This window comes from Hippoglossus hippoglossus, chromosome 24 (assembly GCF_009819705.1).
Source record: "Hippoglossus hippoglossus isolate fHipHip1 chromosome 24, fHipHip1.pri, whole genome shotgun sequence".
In the NCBI taxonomy this organism is placed as follows: domain Eukaryota; kingdom Metazoa; phylum Chordata; class Actinopteri; order Pleuronectiformes; family Pleuronectidae; genus Hippoglossus; species Hippoglossus hippoglossus.
In genome coordinates this window covers 21330046-21356461 of record NC_047174.1, presented here as the reverse complement: position 1 = coordinate 21356461, position 26416 = coordinate 21330046, and the positions used below count along the sequence as shown (strand labels likewise).

At 41.8% G+C, this 26416-nt stretch overlaps 1 protein-coding gene across 1 annotated transcript; it reads right to left on the bottom strand.

Moving 5' to 3' along the window:
- Positions 1-70: 70 nt before the first annotated feature.
- Positions 71-26416, bottom strand: LOC117758232 (zinc finger protein 292-like). The gene is given in 9 exon segments (XM_034579743.1): positions 71-638; positions 640-861; positions 5456-5597; positions 5943-6079; positions 6700-6902; positions 19529-19664; positions 19980-20058; positions 20232-20386; positions 26073-26416. Coding segments are annotated over 9 exon segments (1464 nt in total). The 5' UTR covers positions 26238-26416; the 3' UTR covers positions 71-413.

Genomic DNA, 26416 nt, shown 5'->3' with positions numbered 1-26416 from the left:
TATCATAGATTGCATTTTCTGTCTTGGCCTTTAAATCTGCAAAAACAGGAGAGGCCATTTTAAGATTAGAAGATTTCTTGTTTGTTTTTAGTGCAGTTAGCCTTTCCTTGCTCGATTGTTTAACATGTGATGTTACATGGGGAATCAATAAATCTTTTGAGGAAAAGGTTTGAGCACATATAGGGCAGCTGTATACTCCACTGCTCAGATGAGTCTGTGCATGGCGTACGATCCTGTGGCCAAGAAACTCTTTGTCACAAAGCACACAATACTGCATATATGCCTGCCAGTTTCTGAACCTAGCTGAAATGAAACCCTTCTCCCTCATTTTCTTCATTTCTCTGTTCTTCTCTCTCTTGTCTGTGACATCTTTTAGTTCATAAGTGCCACTAACTAAATGGTCTGGCATATTCTTAGACAACTCCTGACTGAAAAAAATCTTCTTCTGGGCTCTCTGTATCATTCAGCAGGTCAATTGACGACACAATTGAAGCTTCTTCACCCATTAATGCAAGACAATGACGCTTCAGTGCTTTCCAGTCCCAGAACTCCGGGTCAAAAGGCCACTGGGTTTTAAAAACCAGTAGGAGTTCGCAGCGTAGTGAGTTGGGAATGGGCATATATTCCTCCTCTAGTTTTTTGATCTGGTTCATTGTAAAGAGTCTCAACAGCGTAATATGAATCCACTGTGGGCTCCAGGAGGAACTCTGTCAGCTGACAGGCTCGCTTGACTTCTAGGTCAGTAGGAAGCAAACAGGAAATTGTTTTACACACTGTGGCCTTGGTGTTTCCATCATCTGATTCCATTTGTAGAGCCCTTATGCACATTTCAATGCATACTGGGAGTCCAATGCTGTCAATCTATAGAAAAAAGGAGAAAGATTTAAGTCAAGACAACTATTCAGAAACACTTTTAAGACTTTCATCATTGTTAAAGCAATTTTATATTTGACAAGAAAAACAATATAAATTGTAAAGGATTATATACCTTGTTCAGCAAAGCAAAATTTCCAGCAACAACTTAAATAACAGCTGTTTATTGATGTTAATTCCTCAAATCAATAGCATCAAAGTTTTGAAGCAAGGTCACCCTACTGCAAATAGCATGGATTAATCAACAGCTGTCTGTGGCTGCTGTTGACTGAAAGCCTCATTTATGCATTGTGCATTTAGTATAATGCAAAAGGGACTTTAAAAGTCTTCAGATTGCACTACAGTCCACACTACATGACTTTCTGTCATGTGATTGGGAGTCTGTCACCAGACTACATTTGATCACGAAAACACACAAGTAGTAACACAGTGAATCAGAATGCTCCCTCTGGTCTTGTGTTCTGCTAAAGTGGTGCATTACAATCAAAATAACAACCACCTGAACCTCCTCTGTGTCCAATAGGATCAGAAAGGTGGGAATCCCTAGGCTGAATCCCAGAATGATGTAGAGTCGGTGTCTGACTGAGAAACCACTCCATGCTGTCCTATGGTTTCCTCAGGTGCTTGTGAAGATTTCAGCAAACTCTCAATTGACACTGGCAGCGTTCCATGATCTAGATTGACTGCATTTTCAGTGTTCCAGTTTTTAATGGGAATTCTCTTGTAATTCGTTGGTGTGATTTGAAAGCATTTGTTCAAATAGTTAAGGGCCAGCCTGCATATTTTGTTAAGGCTGGTCACTAAACTACATTTGATCACCAAAACACACACAAAGTGAGAGGTTGAGTCCGGCTGATCCCCCTGGGCTTCCGTGTCATTCTACTCACAGACTAACACATTACGCTAGAAAAGGGGTTCCCAAACTTTTCAGCCTGCGACCCCAAAAATAACTTTGATTAATTAATACAACACAAAAGAACAACAGCCTTACAGCCATGATATTATTTTATAGTACTTTAAGAAATAGAATATAACCAAAATAGGGGGGAATCTCCTACACACACCAATACAGTTTTCCCAAGATAGTCCCTCTTCTTTTAGTTTTATAAAAATGTCCTCATCCGTGCACGTCCACTCCAGCGCGGAGCAAAACAGCATTACGTTTTCCATCAAAACTGTATCTGACGAAAACAAGCAGCTGGGCAGAGTTTAATACATCTGTGGATTCATCTAACTGTAAAGCATATTTCCCTTTCTTAACTCTATCAACCAGCTGGCACTTTATGACCTGGGCCATGTCGGTGATGCGCCAGGCAATAGTCCCGTTAGACAGCGGCACTGATTCCAGCTCACGGGCTAATTTATCCCCATGCATGGCCCGATTTATAGCTACAGCAGCGGGTTTAATTAATGTTTCGCCGATTGAGTGTGGCTTTTTTGGCCTGTGCAATTAAATATTCCACCTCATATGATGCCCTTTGAGCTTCGGCTGGGATGTCTGTTTGTTTAGTATAAGTACTTTCTTTTAGCCTTGCAACTCTCGCTCCTTCCGCTAATCCGTGTCGTAATAACCTCAAGGGTCAACAAAGAAAAAGGAAAAAACTGATGGAAATGTTTTATTTGCATGGTTTTATTCTAATTTCAACTCATATTTATGTATATATTTATACAATAATGGGTTCAATATTCAATTTTAAATTATTTTAAAATTTTATATTTTTTTTGGACGGCATCTCGCGACAGCCCCTCTGTGTCTCGCGACCCCCCGGGGTCATAGTATACATAGTATAGAGCGTCTTTGGCCACATTTTATACCTCGGTGGCGTTGACAGCCAGTGGCTGGAGGCATTTTGCTATCGGGTTGTCCGTCCCATTCTCGTGAATGAGACATCTCAAGAACACCTTGAGGAAATGTCTTCAAGTTTGGTAGAAACATTAACTTAGACTCTGGTGGTCAAAGGTGAAAAGGTCAAATGACCACACATTGTTGTGACCGTTATATATCAGGAATGACGAATGGGATTTTTATTACGTTTGGACTTAAGGATGACCTGATTAGATTTTGCTGATCAGGTCAAGTTTTCTTGTCACGGTAATACGGAACGCCTTATGCGTTTTTGCTGTTAATAGTGAGTGTTTGGGTTAATTAGGACTTTTTACAACTTTAATTAATTTACATCAAATTTTCACTGTGTGGTTTATACTTGATGGAGTGGACCGTAATGCGTGATTAGTGGCCGTGGTTTGGTGTTGCATGACAAACACAGGTAGTGAAGCATTTAGCCTTCCCGCGATGCACAAAACGCACGCAACATGGAGCCGTTTCGCTTAGTCCCCGTTGACCCTACCCCGCGGCCGCATCTGTTCCCGAGTTCGCAAGTGCTCGGGCCTGCACAGTGCTTCGCAGCACTAGTTTTACACTGAAATTGAGCTCAAAAATAGATTTTGTTGTACAACAGAGCCAGTTTTAGGATAAAAGTGATTTGAATCATGAGAAATATTATTTGTTTAGCCCATATTCACAAATCACAATTTGTCTCCTAGGGCTTTATACCTGTCTATAGGTTACGTTTCAGTAAACGACGGTATGGTGAGCCAACATATGGGTCCTTGAGAAGGATCATACAGACAATCCACTGAGGATGCTTCTTCTTCATTTCACGCTGCGGTCGGATGGAGAACAATATTAACATCGATTTGGCCCCAATGATCGATCCACTGAATTGACACTTAAAGAGTGGACTCATGGACATTAAAGGGCCCATATTTTACACCTTTCTGGGATGTAATTTGAGGTATTGCCTCTTGAGCCCCTCCTCTGATTGGCTGACTGCACTTTGAGTGACACGCGACCAGGCCTATCACCGGTCTCATTCTGGCGCATTTACGATCTCTGGCTGTAACAGAATTTCAACACCAACACGGCACGTCAGAAGAAAGAAAGCGTAACCGCTGGTCTCGAACAGTAACTTTCTTAGGAGGAATGTGCATGGACACATTCTCTTCCTTGCATCCCTCCACGCTGCAGTGTTTCTTCAGTGTTGTTTGTTGTGGTGAGCCTGTAGTAGCTAACAAGCTGCTAGCTCAGCAAAATGTCTGCTTGGTGTCGCGTTCGGTGTGGAGGGGTGGTGGGTTCAGAGGCTGGACTGGTACCGGCTGGTGTCGGTGGGGCTGAGAGACGAGGAAGGAAGTACGAAACGAGACGTTTGGATAACTTATTTCTTAGAATGGACTGAGTGAAATAGTCCGCGGAGTGACTGTTTTCATACTTTGAGGGTACCTACTGACCCCCCTCAAGTAATTACGGATAGTAAAAGCCCAGAAAATGTATTTTACACAATATGGGCCCTTTTAAAGGGTTAATTTCAATAAAAAAAATTCCTAATCTTTCTGATACTGGTCCACACTATCTTCTTTGTCATTTCTTTAAAGTGTAACCAGGGTTACACACACATGATTATTATTGCTTGTTTTCCCCGTTTAAAGATATGTTGCTGTGTAAAAAAATCCGTTGGCACCTCACTGCTACATGTGTCATCACCAGCTTGTCCTATGCATTGATTGGCTGAAGTTGTCGCCACCACGTCTAGATATTTAGCCCGCTAGAAATCTAGTCACAGTCTGTAACATGTCGGCAAGCCCACTCTAGTCTAGACGATTCCATTACGATATAGCAGTCAATGATTCGATTCACAACGATGCATCGATTCATCTCGATGCATTTCAATGTATCACAGCCACAATTTTCTATATCACTGCATTTGGCTGCTTTTTCATCAATTAATACAATCAGTCAGACAAACATGAACTCCGTTTTATGAGGAAAGTGCTTTAAAAAGTACTATAGACTGTTGCTGTTATCACAATTTTGCCGTAATTTAAAAAAAATATGGTTTTCAATTTAAAAAAAATCAGACAACAATTAGTCTATGACAGCGGTCAGTGCTCTCCAATCTGATTTGACATAAATTCAGTTTAGACTTGTGTGCTGCACCTAAGGCTTAAAGGACAACCTCTGATTATAGCCTGTACTGCATCAAGGTGGCTCCGCCTGGCCCCCCTTAGCAGCGCCACTGCACTAAGGCACATTACTCCGCTGGTCAACAAGTGACTCTCCTACTCTGGTTTTCTAATCATCGCACTTAGAACTGATCCATATAAAAACCTGCTGTATTCATGTTTATGGATAAACGGGGCGTCGCTTCTTCTGCAACAATGAAGTTAAAACACAGCGGTGTGTGGTAATCTGCTGAAAAAACTTCTCTTCTGTTGTCAGGAGTGTGTCTGTGTGTCCCCGCTCGTCTCTGGCCCTCTTCACACACGAACTGATAATCACATGTATGTAATTATTAATCGATGTCGGATCATGACTCCGGATCGTCCCTCTGACTTCAACACTGATGTCGTGACTTTGTGCGTCACATTACATTACATGTGTCTCATAAACTCTAGAGCGACTCAAAAAAACACAGTGGTTGTGAATCCTATATACACATGATAATAGAAAGGTAAAAGGTTAAACGTTATGTTTTATACAGGACCCACACTTTGATAATTCCATCACAGTTGACTGTTTACTGACCTCTGATTGGATGACCTTGATGAGGAACAGGATGTGGTACACAGTTTTAGAAAGTAGGGATATCTGGCGGCATTTGTCAAGGAAAGCCTGCTCTGATGGCTCCAATCGCTTCAGCAGCTTGCTCCAAAACAGAGTCAGCTCCCTAGCGTGAAGAAGGAGAATTCACAGCCCAATTATTGTCCCATCATTAACAAGAGGCATGCTCGGAGAGCTCTTACCTCTGCCAAAGCTAATCCCCTTCCTATCATGTTAAGGAGTGAACAAAATCCTGGATCTGCCCAATTCTGCTTACTGGTGTAATTCTTCATCAATTCCTGATCAATTCTCTGTGTGTAAAATAATATATGCCCTACGCAGTTTTAAATATGGAGGTAAATTATATAATGTATGGATTCTGGGACTAATGCCACATTTTTAGGGTTTGGTCTGAAAAGGAGTTATCTTTTTTCTCCCTCCACGAAACAAGGAAAATGGGGGGCTTTCTTACCAAGCACAGTATGTATCTCCTTGAAGAAGCTGTCGGTTGAGGAAGGCGGAGCATAAACTGAAGGCAGCCACCTCATCGCCGTCTGACTCCAAGTTGCAGATCATTTCCAAGGCATCACGACAGTCCTCCTTTGAAAGCTGTAACAGATTGATGCCATGTATACATTGAGTTTCATGCATTACGCACTTAGTCACACACACGCACTCAGTCTCTCACACACACACGCACTCAGTCTCTCACACACACACACACACACACACACACACACACACACACACACACACACACACACACACACACACACACACACACACACACACACACACACACACACACAAAGATATAGGACGAGATGGTGAATATCCCTTGTACATTTGAAGGTCTTCTGCACAATTTAAGTAACCAACTACCAGTAGATAGTTAGCAAGTGTTAGTTGCCGTCAGGGGATGTTAGAGACATACAGTAACCTTGGTTGTGTACCTTAGCGTCATCAAGTGTTTTGGCCTTGTAGATCAGACATATTACCAGATTACCTCTATGCCTTTTTTAATTAAACGCTGTACCATTTTAGAACATACAACAAGATGGAGAATATCCAATGTATGTTCTACCGCACTCATTAATCCCTACCACCAGTTGATGTTAGCGGATGTTAGGGACATATCTTCAATTGTGTACTGTCATCAGGTGTTTCTGTCTTTTAATCACAAGGCAGGCCTTCTAAGGCAGGCCCACCACAGATTTGTGTATACTTACCTCTTCCATGAGCTGATCCTGTTCAGGGCTGGAACAGAGGCAGACAAGGTACATCTGCTTGAAAGGCCCCTTCCCTTGGAAAACAGAACATTCAGAGCACGTCTTTGCTAGCCGTGCAGCCTCTCCCAACTGCTTCTCCTTCATCAGCTGCTTCACTCTCATCTCCAACAGGACCTGCCCCTCCTGCACCAGGAACTCCTCAACTGAAAAAAAATAGATGGATGGATAGATGTAGATACTTTTTGATCGCCAGGGAAATTTAGGAAATATAATTATAGATTATAATTTCGTTCTGACAAAATTGTGTTTTAATGTTTTTAAATGTGCAACTCTGGCTAAATGTAAACAAATACTGGAAGTGACACACAGTCTTCTTCCTAGCAGCAACTACAGACCTGTTGATAAATAATATTTTCGCTCAATCAAACATAGAAATTAATACCAGCATTTCACAGGTTTTTCCAACAGGATATGGAGTAGCCAACAAGTAGGAAAAGGTAGTCAGCTAGGGGGTTCGGGGACATGCCCTTTGGAGAAATATTTTGGCCACACAATTTCAAATTTGGTGCATTTGGGACATTCCAATGGCACTATTCTTTTATACACACCAAAATTAATTTTCTTTGTGATTGTGAACATGCATTGAGTTATTCAAATGAAAAATCAGGAATTAGGAAACTAGGAATAAACATTCACTTTGTTTTACACAAAACAGGGGAAAATAACAAGATCTCCTAATGGAGACAAAGATGTAATGGAGACAAAATTGCAAAGCATAGTGTACAATGTTCAGGACATACATGAACATGGCACGTCTGCATTGCTGTGTACATCCATCTCTGGCTGGAGAGGAAAGGAATGGCTGGAACTAGGTACAACATACTGCATACCGAGAATGTGCTGAAAAACTTCCAATAGAATGTATATTTCCTACTGACTGGACTGACCATACGCCACATGTCAGTAACTTATAACTGTGTCTGAAACTCTCAAATAGCCATGAGGTACCCCTATCAAATGGAAGAGGGCCATTATGCCACCAAATTCAAAGTTGGTCTGAAACGCATGTGTCAAAATTCTTTTAGGAGTGTGAACGCAAATCTGTCCTGGGCCACATATGAAGGACTTCCTAGTCAGCAGATGTCCTCTGACCCGCTGCAGTTTCACTATGAATTGAACGTATTTTTTCTCTTCTCATTGATTTGATTGTGACCACCGCCACAATATCAACACTGATCACCATATAATGATTGATACTTTCCATAAATTGTTAAAATCTTTCTTCACAGCGGAGCAGCACGAGATTCAAACTCGTCTCTCCATGTCTTTCTACCACTGTTGCTCTCTTTCTCACATACACACACCTTCATGAACAGATATGACATACGTGTTTGGTTGTATCGAGCAGGACGGTGAGATCCGACCTAAGACGCTTGTGGTGCCACATGTTAATACCAGGTGTGTAGACAATTTAAGTCTCCTTCAACATTAAGATGACCCTTCGGAGAGCTGATAAGATAATCAGCTAAGATGCGTTCGGTGGATAAACATTTACAAATGTGATGTTCTGATTCTGTGAAAGTAAATTTAATACTATATATCTCCCCTCATGGTCTGAATGTACATTGGACAGTTTAATTGCAATATTTTTCAAAGTTAAAATGCTTACACCTCCATTATTCTGGTTAGCTGTAGAGGAGAAATGGGTCTCTTCTAACATAGTAATATGACATTTAAGCGATTTGAGATATGTCTGAATTTTGTATGTTTAATAGGTTCCTGGATGCCATTTACATTCAAAGTCACAAGCCTGACACGATTTAACCGTGAATCCATCTAGGGTGTAAAAGAGATTGTTCAGGCCCCAAGCTTTCATTAACCCACAAACGGGGATGGAGGGTGATTAAAAAAAACATCAGAAAAAGTCACAATAAAACAATTGTCAAAAGACCTGTCCGGCAATAAGGCCAGACAAAGACGTGCAGTTGTTGGAGCAACTTAAGTTCATCGGCACACCCTAGTAAAAGAAAAACAAGGCGCATAAGAAAAAAGTCTCTCACTTAAAATTGTCTGCTAATATCTCCTAGAGGCCCACTAGCTATGTGTGCGCTGGAGAAAAAATCCTCAGGTTGGGAGGAGCAGTGGGAGCAATACAGAGGTCTCTGAAAGTGATTTTTGATTTAATGTGGAAATATCACCTATTACACCTCAAACAAGACAATGTAATCATTCCTCTGCCTCCAACTAAGGACGACCTGGAAAAAAAAAAGACCTCAAATAACGTACATTGCCACTGTTTCAAAATGAAATAAATACTGTTAGCCACTGGAAATGCTATTTTCACAGTTGCACTCCATATGCTAACTGCTTAGGAACCAGACTGCAGCTAACCAAAGGAAGATGACAAAATAATGAAAGGGCAAACCCCACATTGACATCAGTGTGCCAGTGTAGAGACCACTAGAAGTTGCCTCTGGACTGCGGCGACCACACACTGGTACGTAACGTCCTCCAAGCGGGAAGCTGCCAGTCAATTTCACCAGTGGTACAGAGGTACTGTACAATTATTGTCACAACAGATTCTGATGATTTAACATTTATCTTATCTAAAGATAATGCTAATGTCTATGGTGGCTAATTCCAACTTGTTGAGATCAGTAGTGCACCATGACAATGCATGAATGAGGGGGCTGGACCTTCTGAAGAAACAGTGAGGGGAGGGGTGTACTTGTTTTCAAACATCATCATTCCCTAAAATGAATAGCTCCATCTTTAATTGTTAATATTTTCACAAATTAAAGCCTTATTCTCTTAATAAAAAAAACAATCCAAAAATTATTCTGACATATCAGTCTTTTCATATATACTCATTATATCCCAAATACCAGCTTACAGCTCTATAGTACGCAAAACTAGGGTTATGTAGATCATACTCTTAATGTCAAGATTTATAATATTTTGGGACCCGCTTCCTCAGGTCTTTTGCTGCATTATCTCTGGTAAAACCAAAGGTCGCAGTCCGGACGATAATACGCAGAGTGATCTGGTCAAGCGGTAGGATTGGGGAATGGTCTGAGGGCAGGGTGCGCTCCATCAATATCTGGGGGTCTCTGGTCCAGCAGTATCTGTTGTAGCAGGTTTGACAAAGGTGAATAATATGGGGTGCCAATCAGAGTCAAGTCTGAGAAAATTGAAAGAAAAACCTTTTGTTAAACCATATAAAATAAGGAGCAAATAACCCTTTATATTTAATTGAAAACTGCTCCGGTTGCGCTGTGAGATGGCTGCACTGACAAGAGCTCCGAGCCAGTTCAGCATACTTTTGTTCTTTAACTTTTTCGCCCTGGCTCTTTTTGCACACACATTGCTCTCACACATTCACTATGGCCGTTAATCAATTTTGGAGTTACGCTCGTCAGCCAGTTCGGACTTTAAACCGTGTTTTGACACCGCGCACGACAACTCCCTTGAGTCTTTTGTTTACTTGCGGGACGAAGGAGGAAAACAGAGGGGGAAGCGTGTCGGGACCCGACAGAGGAACAACAAACGACTGGAGAACAAGCTGGACGACCTGCACATGGATTAAACACCAGCGGGACATTAGAAGCTGCTGTGTTCTGTCGTTTACAGAGACCTGTCTGGAGCCCAGCTTACCCGACTATGCCATCACTCCGGGGTGTGCTTCATGGTTAACTCTTTGAGGGCCACGGATGTCAGTGTTTGAACAACGCACTGCTCTACCGTTCTGGAGCTGCTAATTATTAAAGTTCGACCCTTCTATCTACCCAAAGAGTTTAGCTCAGTCATCCTAACAGCTGTTTACATCCCTCAAGTGGACACATTTTTAGCCCTGGAGGAGCTGTATGGGATGGACTGGAGAACTCACCCTGAGGCCATTTTCATTACTTTGGGAGATTTTAACAGGGCCAACATGAAGCTAGTTCTCCCTAAATACTATCAACACATCGCCCTCCCACCAGGGGACAACAAACACTGGACTACTGCTTCACCCCAATCAGAGAGTGTTATAAACCTATCCCCCTCCCTGCTTTTGGCAAAGCAGAGCACTGCTCCATTCTTCTGCTGCCCGCATATAAACAGAAACTTAAACATGAAAAAACGGTTTCCAGGGTCATCCACAAATGGAACAAAGAGGCTGATGAGACTCTGCAGGACTGTTTTGAGACAACTGACTGGCAGATGTTTGAGGGTGCAGCTGGTGGAAATATCAGCGAATACTAGGACTAATGGGTGCATCAACAATATTGTTTCAAAAACTACCGTCCACATCTTCCCCAACCAAAAACCATGTGACCCATGGTTTTTGGTCAGGAAATCTGTGCTAAACTCAAAGCACGGATCACTGCTTTCATTTCAGAAGACCCTGAAGCCTACAAAGCAGCCAGATACGACCTACGCAAGTGTCAAAAAGGACTACAGAGACAGAGTGGATGTGGTCTTGATTACGCTGCATCACGGACTACAAAGGGAGGACCAGGCTCATAGCTGTGCGCTAATAAAGTAGCAGAGGTGTTTACCAACATCTTCAACCTCTCCCTGAGTCCGTCCGTATTCCCCACCCCCTTCAATGCATCCATCATTCTTCCGGTCCCCAAGAAGCCAGTGGCCTTATGCTTAAATGACTGTCACACTGACATCAGTCATCATGAAGTGCCAGTCAAAATCCACATCTGCTCCTCCCTTCCGGACACCTTGGACCCTATTCAGTTTGCCTACAAACCAAACAGGTCCACAGACGACACCATCTCCTTGGCAACCCACACAGCCTTCACTCACATGGGGAAAGGGAATACATATGAGAGAATGCTCTTTGTTGGTTACAGTTCAGCGTTCAACACCATTATTCCCTAAAAAAACATCTCGAAGCTCAATGATCTTGGCCTGGAAAACTCTATTTGGGTGGGTTCGGAGGCTGGAGTGGTACCAGCCTCGGTGGGGCTGTGTGATTCCAAGATGACATCATACGGAGAGGAAGTAGAAAACGTAACGTTTCAATAACATATTTCTTAGTGAAAAAGTCCACGGAGTGACTGTTTTCATACTTTGAGGGTACCTACTGACTGAAAAGCAAACTCTGGTCATTGGCGACTCGAAACCCCACTTGAGAAACGTGAGGTTAGCGACACAAGCGACCATAGTCAATTGCATGCAAACGGCCAGAGCAGGCGACATCGCATCAAAACTGAAGCTGCTGGCTAAAGCTAAAAGTAAATATAGTAAGATCGTAATTCACATTGGCAGGAACGACTCCCGGCTTCGTATGTCGGAGGTCAGGCTTTAAACCCAAAATGACAACCCAGAGTTGGGATCAGGACGCGGAGCTGCAGTCCTACACACTTCTCTGCGCTCCCTTTGGATCAGTCACATGACCACAACTCCATAGAGACTGTGTCTGTCCCCTGTCCCATTAAATTATTTAAATCAAACATTAACAGCGAAAGAATTCCACACAAAAAACTAATAAAAATGAACACATCATCTGCAACACCACAACAAACAAAGACAATTAAATGTGGACTCTTAAACATAAGATCACTGTTGTCAAAGGCTATTTTAGTAAATGAACTAGTCTCAGATCACAATATTGATTTATTGTCCCTCACTGAGACCTGGCTGCATCCTGAAGAATATCTCAGCCTAAATGAATCTACTCACATATAAATACACACACTGCCCGAGACTCTGGCCGAGGAGGTGGAGTTGCTGCTATTTTTAACTCCAGTCTATCGATTAATCCTAAACCTAAACTAAGCTACAACTCATTTGAAAGTCTTTACCTTATCCACACCCATCCAAAAAAATCACAACAGCCAATCATATTTGCTGTAGTTTACCGTGCTCCTGGGGCCTTTTCAGAATTTTTAACGGACTTCCAGAGTTTTTAATCAAACCTAGTCCTAAAAACAGATACAATTATTATTGTTGACTTTAATATTCATGTTGACAATAATAATGAGCCATAGCCAATTACATTTAACTCCGTAATATCGGTCGATATAACCAACAAATTCTTTAAAATCCCTAGCTCCACTGAGATTGGCCATCTTGTTGATAGCTCTCTAAGCTTATTACAATTAACATTAGACTCCATAGCACCTCTAAAAAAATAAGCTTGTAACACATAGTAAATTAGCTCCCTGGTACAATTCCAACAAACATGAAATTAAAACAAGCGTCAAGAAAACTAGAAAGGAAGTGGCGCTCCAACAACTGTGTTGAAAATCACCTGGGGTCTCAATTATCACCGTTGCGTACGCACAAAACGGGGTCTGAAACGTGTGTACGCCACTTCTCACGCAAACGTTGGGATTTATAAAAACAAACATGACGGGAAAATTTGCGTATTTCCACGCAAACTCTGACCCATGTGTACGAACGTTTTGGAGACGGGAAAGTGGCGATGCAGACGCGAGGTGGTGAACTGAAGCCAGATTATTGATCCAATTCATCATTTACATTAAAACCAACAGCTTAGTTTTGCTCACGCGACATTTCTGTTCCACACAAACCTTTTAATTAAAAAATATATAAAACAACTTACAGCAAATTACGTTTAGATTCCATTAACAGCGGAGTTACGGAGCCGAGTCATTAATAGGTTTTAATAATATCTTCTAACACTGTGCGTGTATCATCAAATCACTGCAGTGAACGGGACGGTTCCATCAGGCGCACAGAGGCACAGCGCGCACAGGAGATCACTTACAAGAAATGAAGAAACTTTCCAAATAATATCCCAGAGTGGAGGTTAGGATCCACTGATGTGAGGGAATCGGTCCGATGCTCTAAATAAATAAATACTGCCGTGACACTGGTGCGGGGTTCTGCGTGATGTGTGCATGCGAATGGAAGGATGAGGAAGAATAGAGGGTTCAGCGATGCCTGATCAGCTGATATAGATTCTATTGATCTGTGATCTTTTTTTAAACTTCAGGCTCCGTTCTATCGTCTTCACTCTCACACGTATTATCCACAGCAGTAGCAGAGTATCAGTGTATTTTCTTTATTAGTGACATCACTGCTGTCCCATAAAATCGCTCTTCACCTCCACCTCGATGTCAGTGTCAGAAAGTTTTGCTTCCTCTTCTCATCGCTTGATGCCGTCAGGACTCACGGTGGAAACCCATTGGTCAGCAGCATAATTTAATATTCATGCTGTGCTTTGCATTGACCATTTATGGTTGAAAGTGGGCATGTGGAGGGCGGATTTGGAGGCAGATCCACGTACGAACGTTTCCAGGTGGACTGTGATTTATAAAGCGAACATTGCGTTCAGGTGTGCGTGCGCACGGTTTTATAAATCGGAATTTCCTTTGGCGTACGCCATTTCCGGCTTTTGGGCGTACGTACACTTTTAGTATGAATCCTACGCAATGTTTGATAAATGAGACCCCTGGCCTGGAAAGATAGTGTTAGAGCATATAAGAAGGCCCTACTCCACATTAATAGAAGAAAATAAAAACAACCCCAGGTTTCTTTTCAGCACCGTAGCCAGGCTGACAGAGAGTCACACCTCCACCGAACCCAGTATTCCTCAATCCCTGAATAGCAATATCTTTATGAGCTTCTTTAATGATAAAATTCTAACTATTAGAAATGAAATCAACCATCTCCTGCCCTCAGTTGGCACTAATACTCCATCAAGCACAGACATCTCAGGAACAGCTGAGAATCTTACCAATTATTTAGACAGCTTCTCTCTGATCTCCCTTGATCAGCTGACCACAATAATCTCATCATCTTAACCCACAACTTGTATCTGTTATACATGTTTCCACTGGGAAACATAATAACAAATTTCCACTTCTATGCGGATGACCCCAGTTATACATATCAATAAAACCGGAACAGTGTAATCCAGGAGTCTTCAACTAAAATTGAATGAGGTCCAGAAATCAACCCTCCTCCCCTTCTGGGGTCCGAATAATAACGTACAAATAAAGGACCATGCTTTTTACCAGACTAACTAAGTTTAATTAACATTTTTATTGCACAAAGTTGATTTTGTAACAATCAAAATCATTCTAAGACAAACTGGCAAAAATACAATGCCTTTGCTGGACAAATAAGAAACAAGGTGCAATAAACATTTTGTCTTGGAATTTGCATAGGCCTACATTTATTTTATCCATACAGATGTTACCTCCTCTGGTGTGTGTTGTAAGTGCTGTGATACCTAAGATGTCCTCACAGAAGTTTCCTCTCTACCTCTCTTTAACTGAACTGCAATGATGTCCCTGCCTGTGACTGTGACACTTGACAAATAACAGTAACTGTACATTTTCCACAATCCCTCCAGCTTATAGTATTTTTTATTCTGCTTATAGTTTTATTAAATTTTTAAATGAAATTTTTGTTTCCTGTTTTTATATTTTCTATATTTATAATAGCACAAACACACCACAGCAAATTCCGTGTATGTGTAAACTTGCTTGGCAATAAAACCCGATATGATTGTGATTCTGCGGGGTAAAATATGACATATACCAAAAGCTAGGCATTGTCACTAATATCAGTCGGTTCATCAACTGCTTTATGTTTATGTTCCAGTTCCTTACCTCGGACTGTTGCGGGTAGGAGTCTTCAAAGTGTCTGTGTTTAGTTTCGTAATGGCGTTTTAAATTGCCACTTTTGACAACCGCAACAGACTGAGCATATGAGACACACCAGTCTCGTTGAGCTCACTGCAGGAAGAATAACCGCATACTTTTCTGTCCACTCTGCTCGGAAGACTCGGGTTTCAACATCAACTTTCCTGATTTCGCTTACATATACGAGTGTCTCCATCTGCGTGCTTCTCTCTACTTAGCAACCTACATCCTTTATCGTGTTGTCATCTGATCGTGGATAGTGGTGGTAGACCATTATCGCGTGGGCAGCTGATGATGGATCCGGATTGCAGCAGTGGATCATGACGATGGACTCTGGACTATGGTGGCATCCGATCGTGATGGTGGATCCTGATAATGGTGGCTGCTGATTGTGGACTATAAATACAAGCTGAGACAGCTGTGATTGTCCCCAATCTATAAAATTTAACAGAATTATTTTTGTATGCTTGTGTTTGCACTGAGATGGTTCGGTTCTGTCGGGTCAATCTGTATAATACTGGATTCAGTTCAGCACAAAGATCCAAGATCACAGATCTATAGAATCTGTATCAGTTGATGAGTCATCATGGGAAAAAAAAACCTTTGTGATAGCTGAACCCTAGTTTCCTCCTCATCCTTCCATTCACGTGCATCCATCGCGCATTACGCACAAATGTCACCACAGAATCTATATATTTAGAGTCGGCAACCAGCGGCTCTTCAGCCGTCTGCAGCGGCTCCCTGTACAGTGTTGTGCATGTCGCGCATATTTTGCGCAAACGGTTAACTTAACGAATCAGTTTTCATATGCTGAACGTGAGTGAGGGTCACGATTAACGTGAGTGAACGTCACGTTCACTTTTTAAATCATCATCGTATCAGGCCAGCATGAAATACCAGGAGCGGGCGAATGTGTGTGTGTGTGTGTGTGTGCGCTCCCAGACAGTGCACACACAAACAGGCCCCGCCTCCGCCCCCCGCCCCCGCTCACAAAGATACACACAGTGAGATCATAGCTCGTTCACGTACTTACCGGCTGCTTCTTATCTGTGGAAACACAGAGTTTCTCTGGTCACAGCTGCTCAGAGATCAGCGCTGCAGCTTCTAGATCAGAGCAGAAGCTGCAGTTGGTTTGTACCGAGCTTCAGTTTCTGTGTGTGCCTCCAGTCTGACCTCCAGTCTGACCAGCCTTAATATTTCGTCAACTAAAATATATCTTTATAAGCTATTAGGCTGTAGCTATATCTTTTTATTTATTTCTAAGTGGACTACTTCTTATTTTATACATTTCCCACAAATATGGGGAGGACTCTAATAGGCCCGCATAGTTCTGTGTTTAATTTATTTTAAAGTAGGCCTTCACATTGCCAGTGTATTTTGTTCTCCTCTTAAGAGTTTGGTGTTTTCCTTTGTTGTAACAGTTAAAAATAGCAATAAAATGTCAACAGTTTTCTTTATTGTCATTCTATAATTTCATAAATGCAACAAACTAGAGTTTTAATATATATAGTATAACTATATATAAAACTTTATAAGCTGTGTTATCAAATATGTTTTGCGGCTCCAGACAAATTTTATTTGGGGGAAGAGGGGGCAAAACGGCTCTTTTGATAGTAAAGGTTGCCTACCCCTGATTTAGAGCAATCGGACCAATTACTTCACACATCAGTGGACTGTAACCTCCATTCTGGGATATTAGTTAGAAATAGAAGTTTGAAAGTGAATAGTTTCTCTTTATTTTTTGTGAGTGATCTCCATTGCGCTCTGTGCGCCCTGATGGCACAGACATGTACCCTGCAGCGATGTTACACACATTTGTCCTTGATGATACACGCACACTGTTAGAAGATATTAAAAACTATAAATGACTCAGCTCTGTAACTCCGCTGTTTAAATGGTATCTGAACGCAATTTGCTCTAAGTTGTTTAATAACTTTTTGAATTGAAAGTTCGTATGCAACAGTTATGTCGCGCGAGCACAAATAATGCTAGTTATAATTTTTTGTTAGTTTTAATGTTAATGAAGTGGATCAATAATCTGGTTTCAGTTCACCACCTCACTTCTGCATCGTCATTTTCCAATCTCCAAATGTCAAGTACACATGGTTCAGAGTTTGCCTTGAAGTGCACAAATATACATTTGTGTGAGAAGTGGCATACGCAAGTTTAAGGCCTTGTTTTGTGCGTACGCAACAGTTATAAATGAGGCCCCAGATTCTTATTTCCTCCCTTTAGGATCTGGGTGTCTCAGACTCTGCTCTCTCCTTGCTTTCATCATACCTCAAAGATCCTACCTCTGCCTGTCTGACATATCTCAGTGGATGTCAGCACACCACCTGAAAATTAACCTCAACAAGACCAAACTACTTTTCCTTGCAGGGAAAGACTCTCCCACCCATGACCTCTTGGAACCTGGGTGTGACACTCCACAGTCAACTCTCCCTAACTGCAAACATTGCTGCAACAACACGCTTGTGTAGATACATGCTGCACAACATCAGTAGTATACGTCCCCCTTCTCACTCAGAAGGCTCCACAGGTTCTGGTCCAGGCCCCCTGTCATCTCATGCCTAGACTACTGCAACTCCCTCCTGGCTGCCTGCTAGTGCTTACCGACCCCCACACTCATCCAGAATGCAGAAGCTCGACTGGTCTTTAACCTACCTAAGTTCACTCACACTACTCTGCTCCCTTCACTGGTTACCAGTGGCTGCCTCATCCGTTTCAAGACACTTGTAATTGCGTATCTTGCTGTGAACGGATCGGGCCCAGTCCACATCCAGGACCTGGTTAAACCTTACACCCCAGACCGTCCACTCCGCATCTGCCAATCAGCTTGCTGCTCCCTCACTGCGAGCTAGCCACTCAACAAAATCACAACTGTTTGCTGTTCTGGCTCCTAAATGGTGGAACGAGCTCCCCATTGACATCAGGACAGCAGAAAGTCTCCTCATCGTCTGCCGCAGACTAAAGACATATCTCTTCCGACTCCACCGTGGTAAAGAAGATGATGTCTAATAAACCTACGTCAACTCTAGTGTTTATATTTAAAAAAGTATTAATAAAAAAAAAAGCTATATATATATATATAGCTAGCTCTGGAAAAAATTAAGAGACCACTTCAAAAGGATCAGTTTCTCTGGTTTTGCTATTTATTGGTATGTGTTACCTATGAAACATGAAAATGTTTGTTTTATTCTATAAATTACTGACAACATTTCTCCCAAATTTCAAATAAAAATATTGTCATTTAGAGCATTTATTTGCAGAAAATGACAACTGGTCAAAATAACACACACACACACACACACACACACACACACACACACACACACACACACACACACACACACACACACACACACACACACACACACACACACACACACACACACACACACACACACACACACACACACACACACTTTGGCTTTGTTGGGACCTAGTATGTGTGAACAATAGTTGGGCCTACATTTGTAGCCAAATTCAGTTGTCACATGTCTTCTTTGTTCTGGACACAAAGGAGAGCTTCCAGAACTCAGTTCTCCAGGGTTCTCCATCTGATTGGCCAAATACTTTGACATGCAGAGCGTGAATGCGTGCTGCATGGAACACCATTCATCGCAGTTTTGCCATCTTTTGCAAGTATCGCGTATGAAACTAAAGCCAGACTCAACCAAAAAAACACAACACGCAATATGCCAGTCCTGTAGCCTGCATCTAAAATGTAGCCTCATGGTGACTGTGGCAACTTTGATGCCGTTTGTATTTTTCAGAAAGCTGTTTTAGGTCTCACTAAACAGCAAACAGGGGAATCAAGAGCAGCAGAAGCCCCGGGTGTAAACTCGTCATCACTTGCTGCTGAATCTGTAAATCAGGTTGGTCCGGATTAAGCTCCTTTATCCTATTTTTATCTTGTGAAAGATTGTTTTTGTGTCTTCCCGCAGATTATCACACAACTTTCAGCTGATGCTTTTATCCAAAGTGACTTACAATAAGTGCATTCAACCACGAGGGTACAAACCTAGAACAACAAGAATCATGAAAGTAAAATTTGCTTCAAAAAAGCCAAACGCAGTGTTCCTTTAAACTTAATTGTTACAGCAGAAGCAAAACATAAATATTAATTATCAGGGATTTATAAAGACCAGCTCTACATGCAGGTGATTAGAAGAGAGCAATAAGGGGTGGGGATAAAAAACAGTGCAGGAACTCACCTTGTTTTGTCGGTAGATTTCCGTTGGACAGAAGGCTTTGCAGGACATCATTTGTCCAAACACCATCATACTGGCCAAAAGCACACAGCAGGGACAGCTGAGCGAGTCCATTCTCCTGCAGCTTACTGTGAGCAAACTATGGATACCAGGAAAATTCCATTATTTAAAGTCACATGGTTTTGCGACAGTCTGATTTTTGAGGCTATTTAGTCAGACTTAGGTAGACTGTGTATTGCCAAAGAAAAGTAAGTGCAAGTAATTAGTTAAATTAAAGGTTGTGAACCATGGATATGATAGTTCGAAGTTTGATTTCCTTAGCTTTGCACAGGTTCTGGACAATCTAAGACATTTCAACTCCATACACTTTCATACACAAAGGAAATTATTGGGTGGAGTGATGCCTAGTTTTTTAGGGCCATGTCTTTCCCAAAATAAGAATCTAAATCTTTACCTTCACAGATGACTTGAATTTTTTCCATAAACCATCTGGGATGCTCTCCTTCAATGACAACAATAGTTCCACAAAACTCCTGAAGAACAGACATAAAATAAACAAAATTGATACTGGTTCTGCACTTCAAATTTGAAAACATACAATGATAGGAAATATGTACTGTAACTTCTATTTCAGGGTTTCATTCAGCATAATAATAATTTGACCCCATATATTGTATGAAGTTTAACATTTCTAAATAGTACTTACAGTGACAGCCTCTCAACCACAAGAGGAACATTTTCACACTGCAGGGAGAGGTACGGAGAGGCCTGGGCATAACTCAATAAAGCGACGATGTACACTTCCACCAGTGGTAGAGGCTCTTCTTCTATCTTCCAACGACCTGCGTACTCCAGCAGCATCTACCGAGAGGTAAGAACATTTACTTCAAAAATAACATTCAAAGAGTGTTGTCCTGAGTCAGTGATAGAGAAGGCTGGCTGGCCATGATGAGGTTACACCACCCATTGGACTTTCTGCCTGCCTGTCAGGAATTACATGTCTCTCACAGGAACATGCACAGCTGAAGCTGCAACTACCAGTATCATAAGTTAACCACAATGTTGTCACAGAGCGTGACCATTTTGGTCGTACATAAAAGGTGTATTATTCATGTGCCAAAAGGCACAGTGAAACATTTTGGGTGCACCTGAATTATGTGCTGATGCATCTAAATGGAAAAGTTAGGCACACCGGTGCAACCTATGTAAGTTAGTCTGGAGCCCTGTCAGCAGCCCAACAGGAGAGACACAGTGCAGACTCAAGACTCAATCATTTTATACGCCCATCTGCAATCCAGCCATATACTGTTTTTACCAAGTCCTGTTTGAATTCACCTTTTTTGGAAATATAATTAATCTTAGATTTTAAAAAAGGGGTTTTATATCTTAACTTTCAGGGCTATAAAATTGGGTTAATTAATCAGATATTCTTTTGGAACCAAGTGTCCCGTCTTTTACAGTGTTGCATTAGGGTAGTTTGGGTAGGGTTCCTTTATTATGTTGCTTGGCTAGTGTTTTTGTGTCCGCCTACAGTAAGTAGCCTTTCAGAGTTACTCAACCGTAAGGCTAGTTCACACATGATTTTCAAACGGATCTGACGCATTGCACACAAATCTAATTTCCAACCTGCCGGAAATCTGGTCAGAGTCATTGACAACTCCAGCTACTCAGGGGGCAGTACAATTTGAAAGTGGTCAAGGGACATCCATACATAGTTTAGGAACCAATTGGGGCTTTCTCTTAAGCTGCATTAATTAGAGGATTGCATCTTCACTAGCCTCACGATTCAGCAGTCAATGATTCGATTCACAAAGTTTTCAATGTATCCCATCCACAATTTTCTATATTGCTGCACGTTGGTGCTTTTTCATCAGTTAATACAATCAGTTTAAAAGTGCTTTAAAAAGTATTATAGACTAACTGTTATAACAACTGTGCTGTAATTTACAAAATAAGGTTTTAAATTCAAAAATCTGACTACAACAGTAAGTAAATGACAGTGGTCACTGCTCGCCACACTAATTTGACATCCATTCAGTTTAGACTTGTGTGCTGCACCTAAAGCTTAAAAGGACAAACTCTGATTATACCCTATGCGGCTGGTCTTCTATAGCTGTATCCAAACATAACTTGACTTTCAGCTGTGTTTACCAGAGAGATCATCACTGCGCCAGAATGAGTGATAGGCCTGGTCGCGTGTCACTCAAAGTGCAGTCAGCCAATCAGAGGAGGGGCTCATAAATAATTCAGGCAGGCAAAACAGCCTTTTCTGTCTGCAGCACCAGAGAGAGGCAAAACAGTGGACATAGAAATACACATTGCAGCAGTTTTTTCGACTTTAAAACCACTGATATATCATCTTAGGGGTACCAATACTTCAAATTAAATCCCAGAAAGGTGTAAAATAATTTTAATCGGCCGTTTAATCGATGATGTTGTTGTCACTTTAACCCCGATGTCCTGGCTGTCTCGTATAGCAAGTTTAAACATGTCTCACAAACTAAATCAAACAAACACAAAGTAATTGTCAGTCCTGCACGTGTCCTGATAACATGTGATAAGTAATCGTGTTCATTGTTAAAGTGTACGCAGGTCAGCGGTAGAGTGAGGAGGAAGCAGACTCTGAAAGAGACTCAGACACGTACAGGACGACCAGACTTTTAATGTGCATCTGTCCTGGTCTTGAAGCAGCAGTAGTTATAATTATTCAGTGGTGGAAAACCCGCCGAAACAATGAATGTAGCAGAAAGCATGAATGGATCATGTTCAGTCACTGCATCCATGCAGAGTGGTTCACCTCTATGCAAGAGCCCACACATTAGCAAGCCCAGGGCAGAGTGGGCACTGCCCGTCCACTGCGCCACCAAGCCCGGGGAAGACACCCAGGTAGCCATGCATAGCTCCAAAGTAATTTACTGCGCCTCTCTGTGACTCTCGTTCTGTGCACTGCCAACATAAACGAGTGCGCCCCACCATCTCCTCCGGTTCTCCACACATTGACTGCTAGGGGTGTAAGGGTACACAAAAATCACGGTTCGGTACGTACCTCAGTTTTGAAATAATGATCTATTAAGGTGCAGCATGTAGATAATTAATTCTACTTAAACTACACCATTAATGTATTGTATGATTATCATTATTTAATGTATGTATTTTTATTTATTTTTATTCCAAAAAATTTACTTCCACATACTTTGCAAAGAGGGTGACCCCCCCCTCCCCACTAAGAATGTGTTCACTGTGGAGAATACGCTCAAGCTAGGGACAGAGGTTTATAAGCGTGTGTTTGAACAGCCCTTATTTCCAATGTCAGTGGGACATCACTCAAGTGACTCCGTTGTAAACAAGTACTACCAGCAACATATTCGATACCAGTTGCGCAATGTGGGCTTTTGTTCGATCCACTTGTCTTTGTCCGTCGTCATTATATTGACTGTGAAACTGAAGTGTTCACACATTGTGGACTTTACTCATAAAGAAATGAGTCGATCATTATGTGGTTATCAGTGGTGATATTGATGCGTCATATCAAACATATCAACATTTAGTGGTTTGAGTTTGAGGAGCAGACTAGTTTGTTTACGGCACGCTCGCAGTGGAACTTCCAAAAGGGGACCCGCCTTACAAGAGCATTGATGTGTCAAAATAATAAAAAATAAATACATCACTATCGATTGTATTATTTATTAAATGATTTGTTTGTCATTATGTTTTGGGATGGGGGGTGCCGGCCTACCTCTGATGCTAAAAAAATCCAAGAGGAATGCTAAACAAATATCGTACAGTTAACACTGTACCGTGATGATTTGGCTGATACCCCTAGGTCAAAGGTAGGCAACCTTTACTATCAAAAGAGCCATTTAGCCCCCTCTTCCCCCAAATAAAATTTGTCTGGAGCCGCAAAACATAGTTGATAAGACAGCTTATAAAGTTTTTTATATATATATATATAAAAATATAAAAACTATAGTTTGTTGCATTTATGAAATTATAGAACGACAATAAAGAATACTGTTGACATCTTATTGCTATTTTTACCTGTTACAACAAAGGAAAACACCAAATGCTTATGAAGAGGAACAAAATACACTGGCAATGTGAAGCCCTACTTTGAAATAAATTAAACACAGAACTATGCAGGCCTACTTGAGTCCTCCCCATATTTGTGGGAAATGTATAAAATAAGTAGCCCACTTTGAAATAAATAAAAACATATAGCTGCAGTCTAATAGCTTAAAAAGATATATTTTTGTTGATGAAATATTAAAACAAAAAGTGAGAGCAGGTCAGACTGGAGGCGCGCACACACACACACACACACACACACACACACACACACACACACACGCACACACGCACGCACGCACGCACCAGTAGCCAGTCAGATTTACCTTAAGCCTCAACGTACCCTCAGGTTCAGCTTTTAATGTTATTGCGGTTAAAAAAACATAAACACCTCACAATAATATGAATTGATATTTAGAATCACCCCAAGGTTGGAGTTTATTAGTATCTGTGTGACTAACGTATTTTTAGCTCCCTTCTGGGTTTGGATGGGGCCGAAGACGAGGCTTAGAAAAGGCAATCAGACCGAGAAAGAACCGAATAAACTTTCAAACGACGCTGCACCTGACGAGAAGCACATGGCTGCAAAGCCAACACCTGTGAATCTCCATGCAGCCGTGCCTCAGCCTACACCAATGATCATATTAGCTGCTATAGAAAATCAAGGTATGGAGATGAGGAAGTTGATAGAAGATACCAGACACTCCATTACTACCCGCTTGGACTCCCTTGAAAACTCCCTTACTCTCGTGCAAAAGGAACAATCAGCCATTGCGGAGAAAGTAGAGGGGCTGACCAGCACAGTAACAGAGCAGGACACCTGCCTGGAAACCATAGAGAGGGCCTGCCAGGACCTACAGGCTACAAACAGCGTTCTCCTGCTGGAAGGTGAACGATTTAGAGGGCTGCTCCAGATGGTTGAATTTGAAGTTTGTGGGAGTCGCAGAATGCGTGGAGAAGGGACATCCTACGGCCTTTGTGTCTGAACTGATCATAAAACTTTTCGGCCAGACTGCGTACTCCAGGGTGGTGAAGGTGGACAGAGCCCACCGTATTCCAAAACCCAGACTGACCTCAGAGGGAGAACAACCAAGGACAATTATTGCAAAAATACACCGCGACCAGGACAGGGAGCTGATATTGCGATTAAGTCGGGAGAGAGCACCCTTGTATTATGATGGTGCTGAGGTGCACATCTTTCAGGATTATACATCAGAGTTCCGTAGGCTAAATGGTAGTGTTGTAAATCACGCACTCCTCCCTACTCACTGTATTAGGAGTTCCATGAAGAGGTCTATATAGTGGGAAAAACCTTTTGGACACAACTCAGAGCATTTTCTCTGTGTCGGTAAGTACGTTATTATTGTCACACAATTGAAACGTGCCATATAAATGTCAATCTGTAAAAAGGTATATGGAGCATATTATTCCAATAAATACAATATTTGGTGAATACTACAACTTTCAGTCTCCTTCAACATAGCCTTTTCAATTTGCTGCTACTTTCTTTAGCATCACATCTGGGGATTTGTTATCATTTCTTGTTATTCAGACATGACAATTTTTTGTTTTCAAACAGTGCTGTCCTCTTTTCTGTCCCTCGTTTTTTTCTCATTCAGGGAGAGCGCAGTGCATGATGGTCGGTTAGAGACCATCAGTCGTACACAGATTTTCCAAATGAGTTGTGAAAGGCAATGAGTCCATGTAGGATATTAAAAAACATTCGGGCAACACTACAAAATGGGGAACTAACTAAACAGTGGACTATATGATGAGACGTGAGTGATTTCGGACACAGAGACAAATCCTTCCCGTTCTCCCATGTCGTCCAATCAACTTCACTACATTTAACACAAAGTTTAACGCAAAATTAAAATGTCAAGCTTTTGAATATACCTACATTTGTGGAATTAGTTACAACTAAAAACTTATAGGCGGTAACCCGGGGGCTACGTTACAATCGGAGACAACTTTGTAAAACCAAGTCTCACGAGAAAACGCACGTAGCCACAGGAGCTAACATTGTGCTACCTGCAAGATGATACAGCTTGGTGGTGCTGGCTAACTTGTAACTGGAAATTGCCACCACCTGGGGGAAACTGTCGTCTGTCTGATACTGCAAGTCTATCAGAACCATTCAATGAGCGATAACTATAATGGTAACTTAACTGTTTAACGAGGTAACATTTGGGTTTAACTGGACCCTAAAAACACTACCATGCGCTAGCGTGTTCCAGAAGCTAGCTGTATAAGCTAGCCATGTCAACGGTCAGATCACTCTAAATTTCTGAGTTAAACCGATTAATTTTCGTCGTAATGACTGGGCCTTTTTTTATTACTAGTTTAAGGCAACAACAAGGTCGAATCCACTGAAACATAGCTTGGCACTAACTCAAACATCCACTGGATTCTCCAGAACGAAATGAAATTACGAGTGCAAAATGGCTAGCTTGTTGGTTTAAGACTTGAAGGGGAAACTCACCCGACAAAACTCTTGGCAATACTCAGAAGATGACTGGATCGGAGACTCGCCTCGTTCTGTAACTACGACTTCCTGAAGCTCTTGCAACCGTTGTCTGAGTTCCCATAACGTTCCATTGATACCGTTCTTGGGACTACGGTCCTGTTCGGCCTCCTCGTCCGCCATCTTCACACTCAGCTCTAGCGCGTACCACTACCGCGTCGCTACGTAACAGCTTAAAATACGTACATAGTGATGCAAACGTCTACCACTGGGGAAACATCCTCCCGCAGAGCCGGATAGCCCTCATTGTTCCAGACGTACGCATGCGCGAATCCCCCAGCCACCGTTTCAGACATACGCAC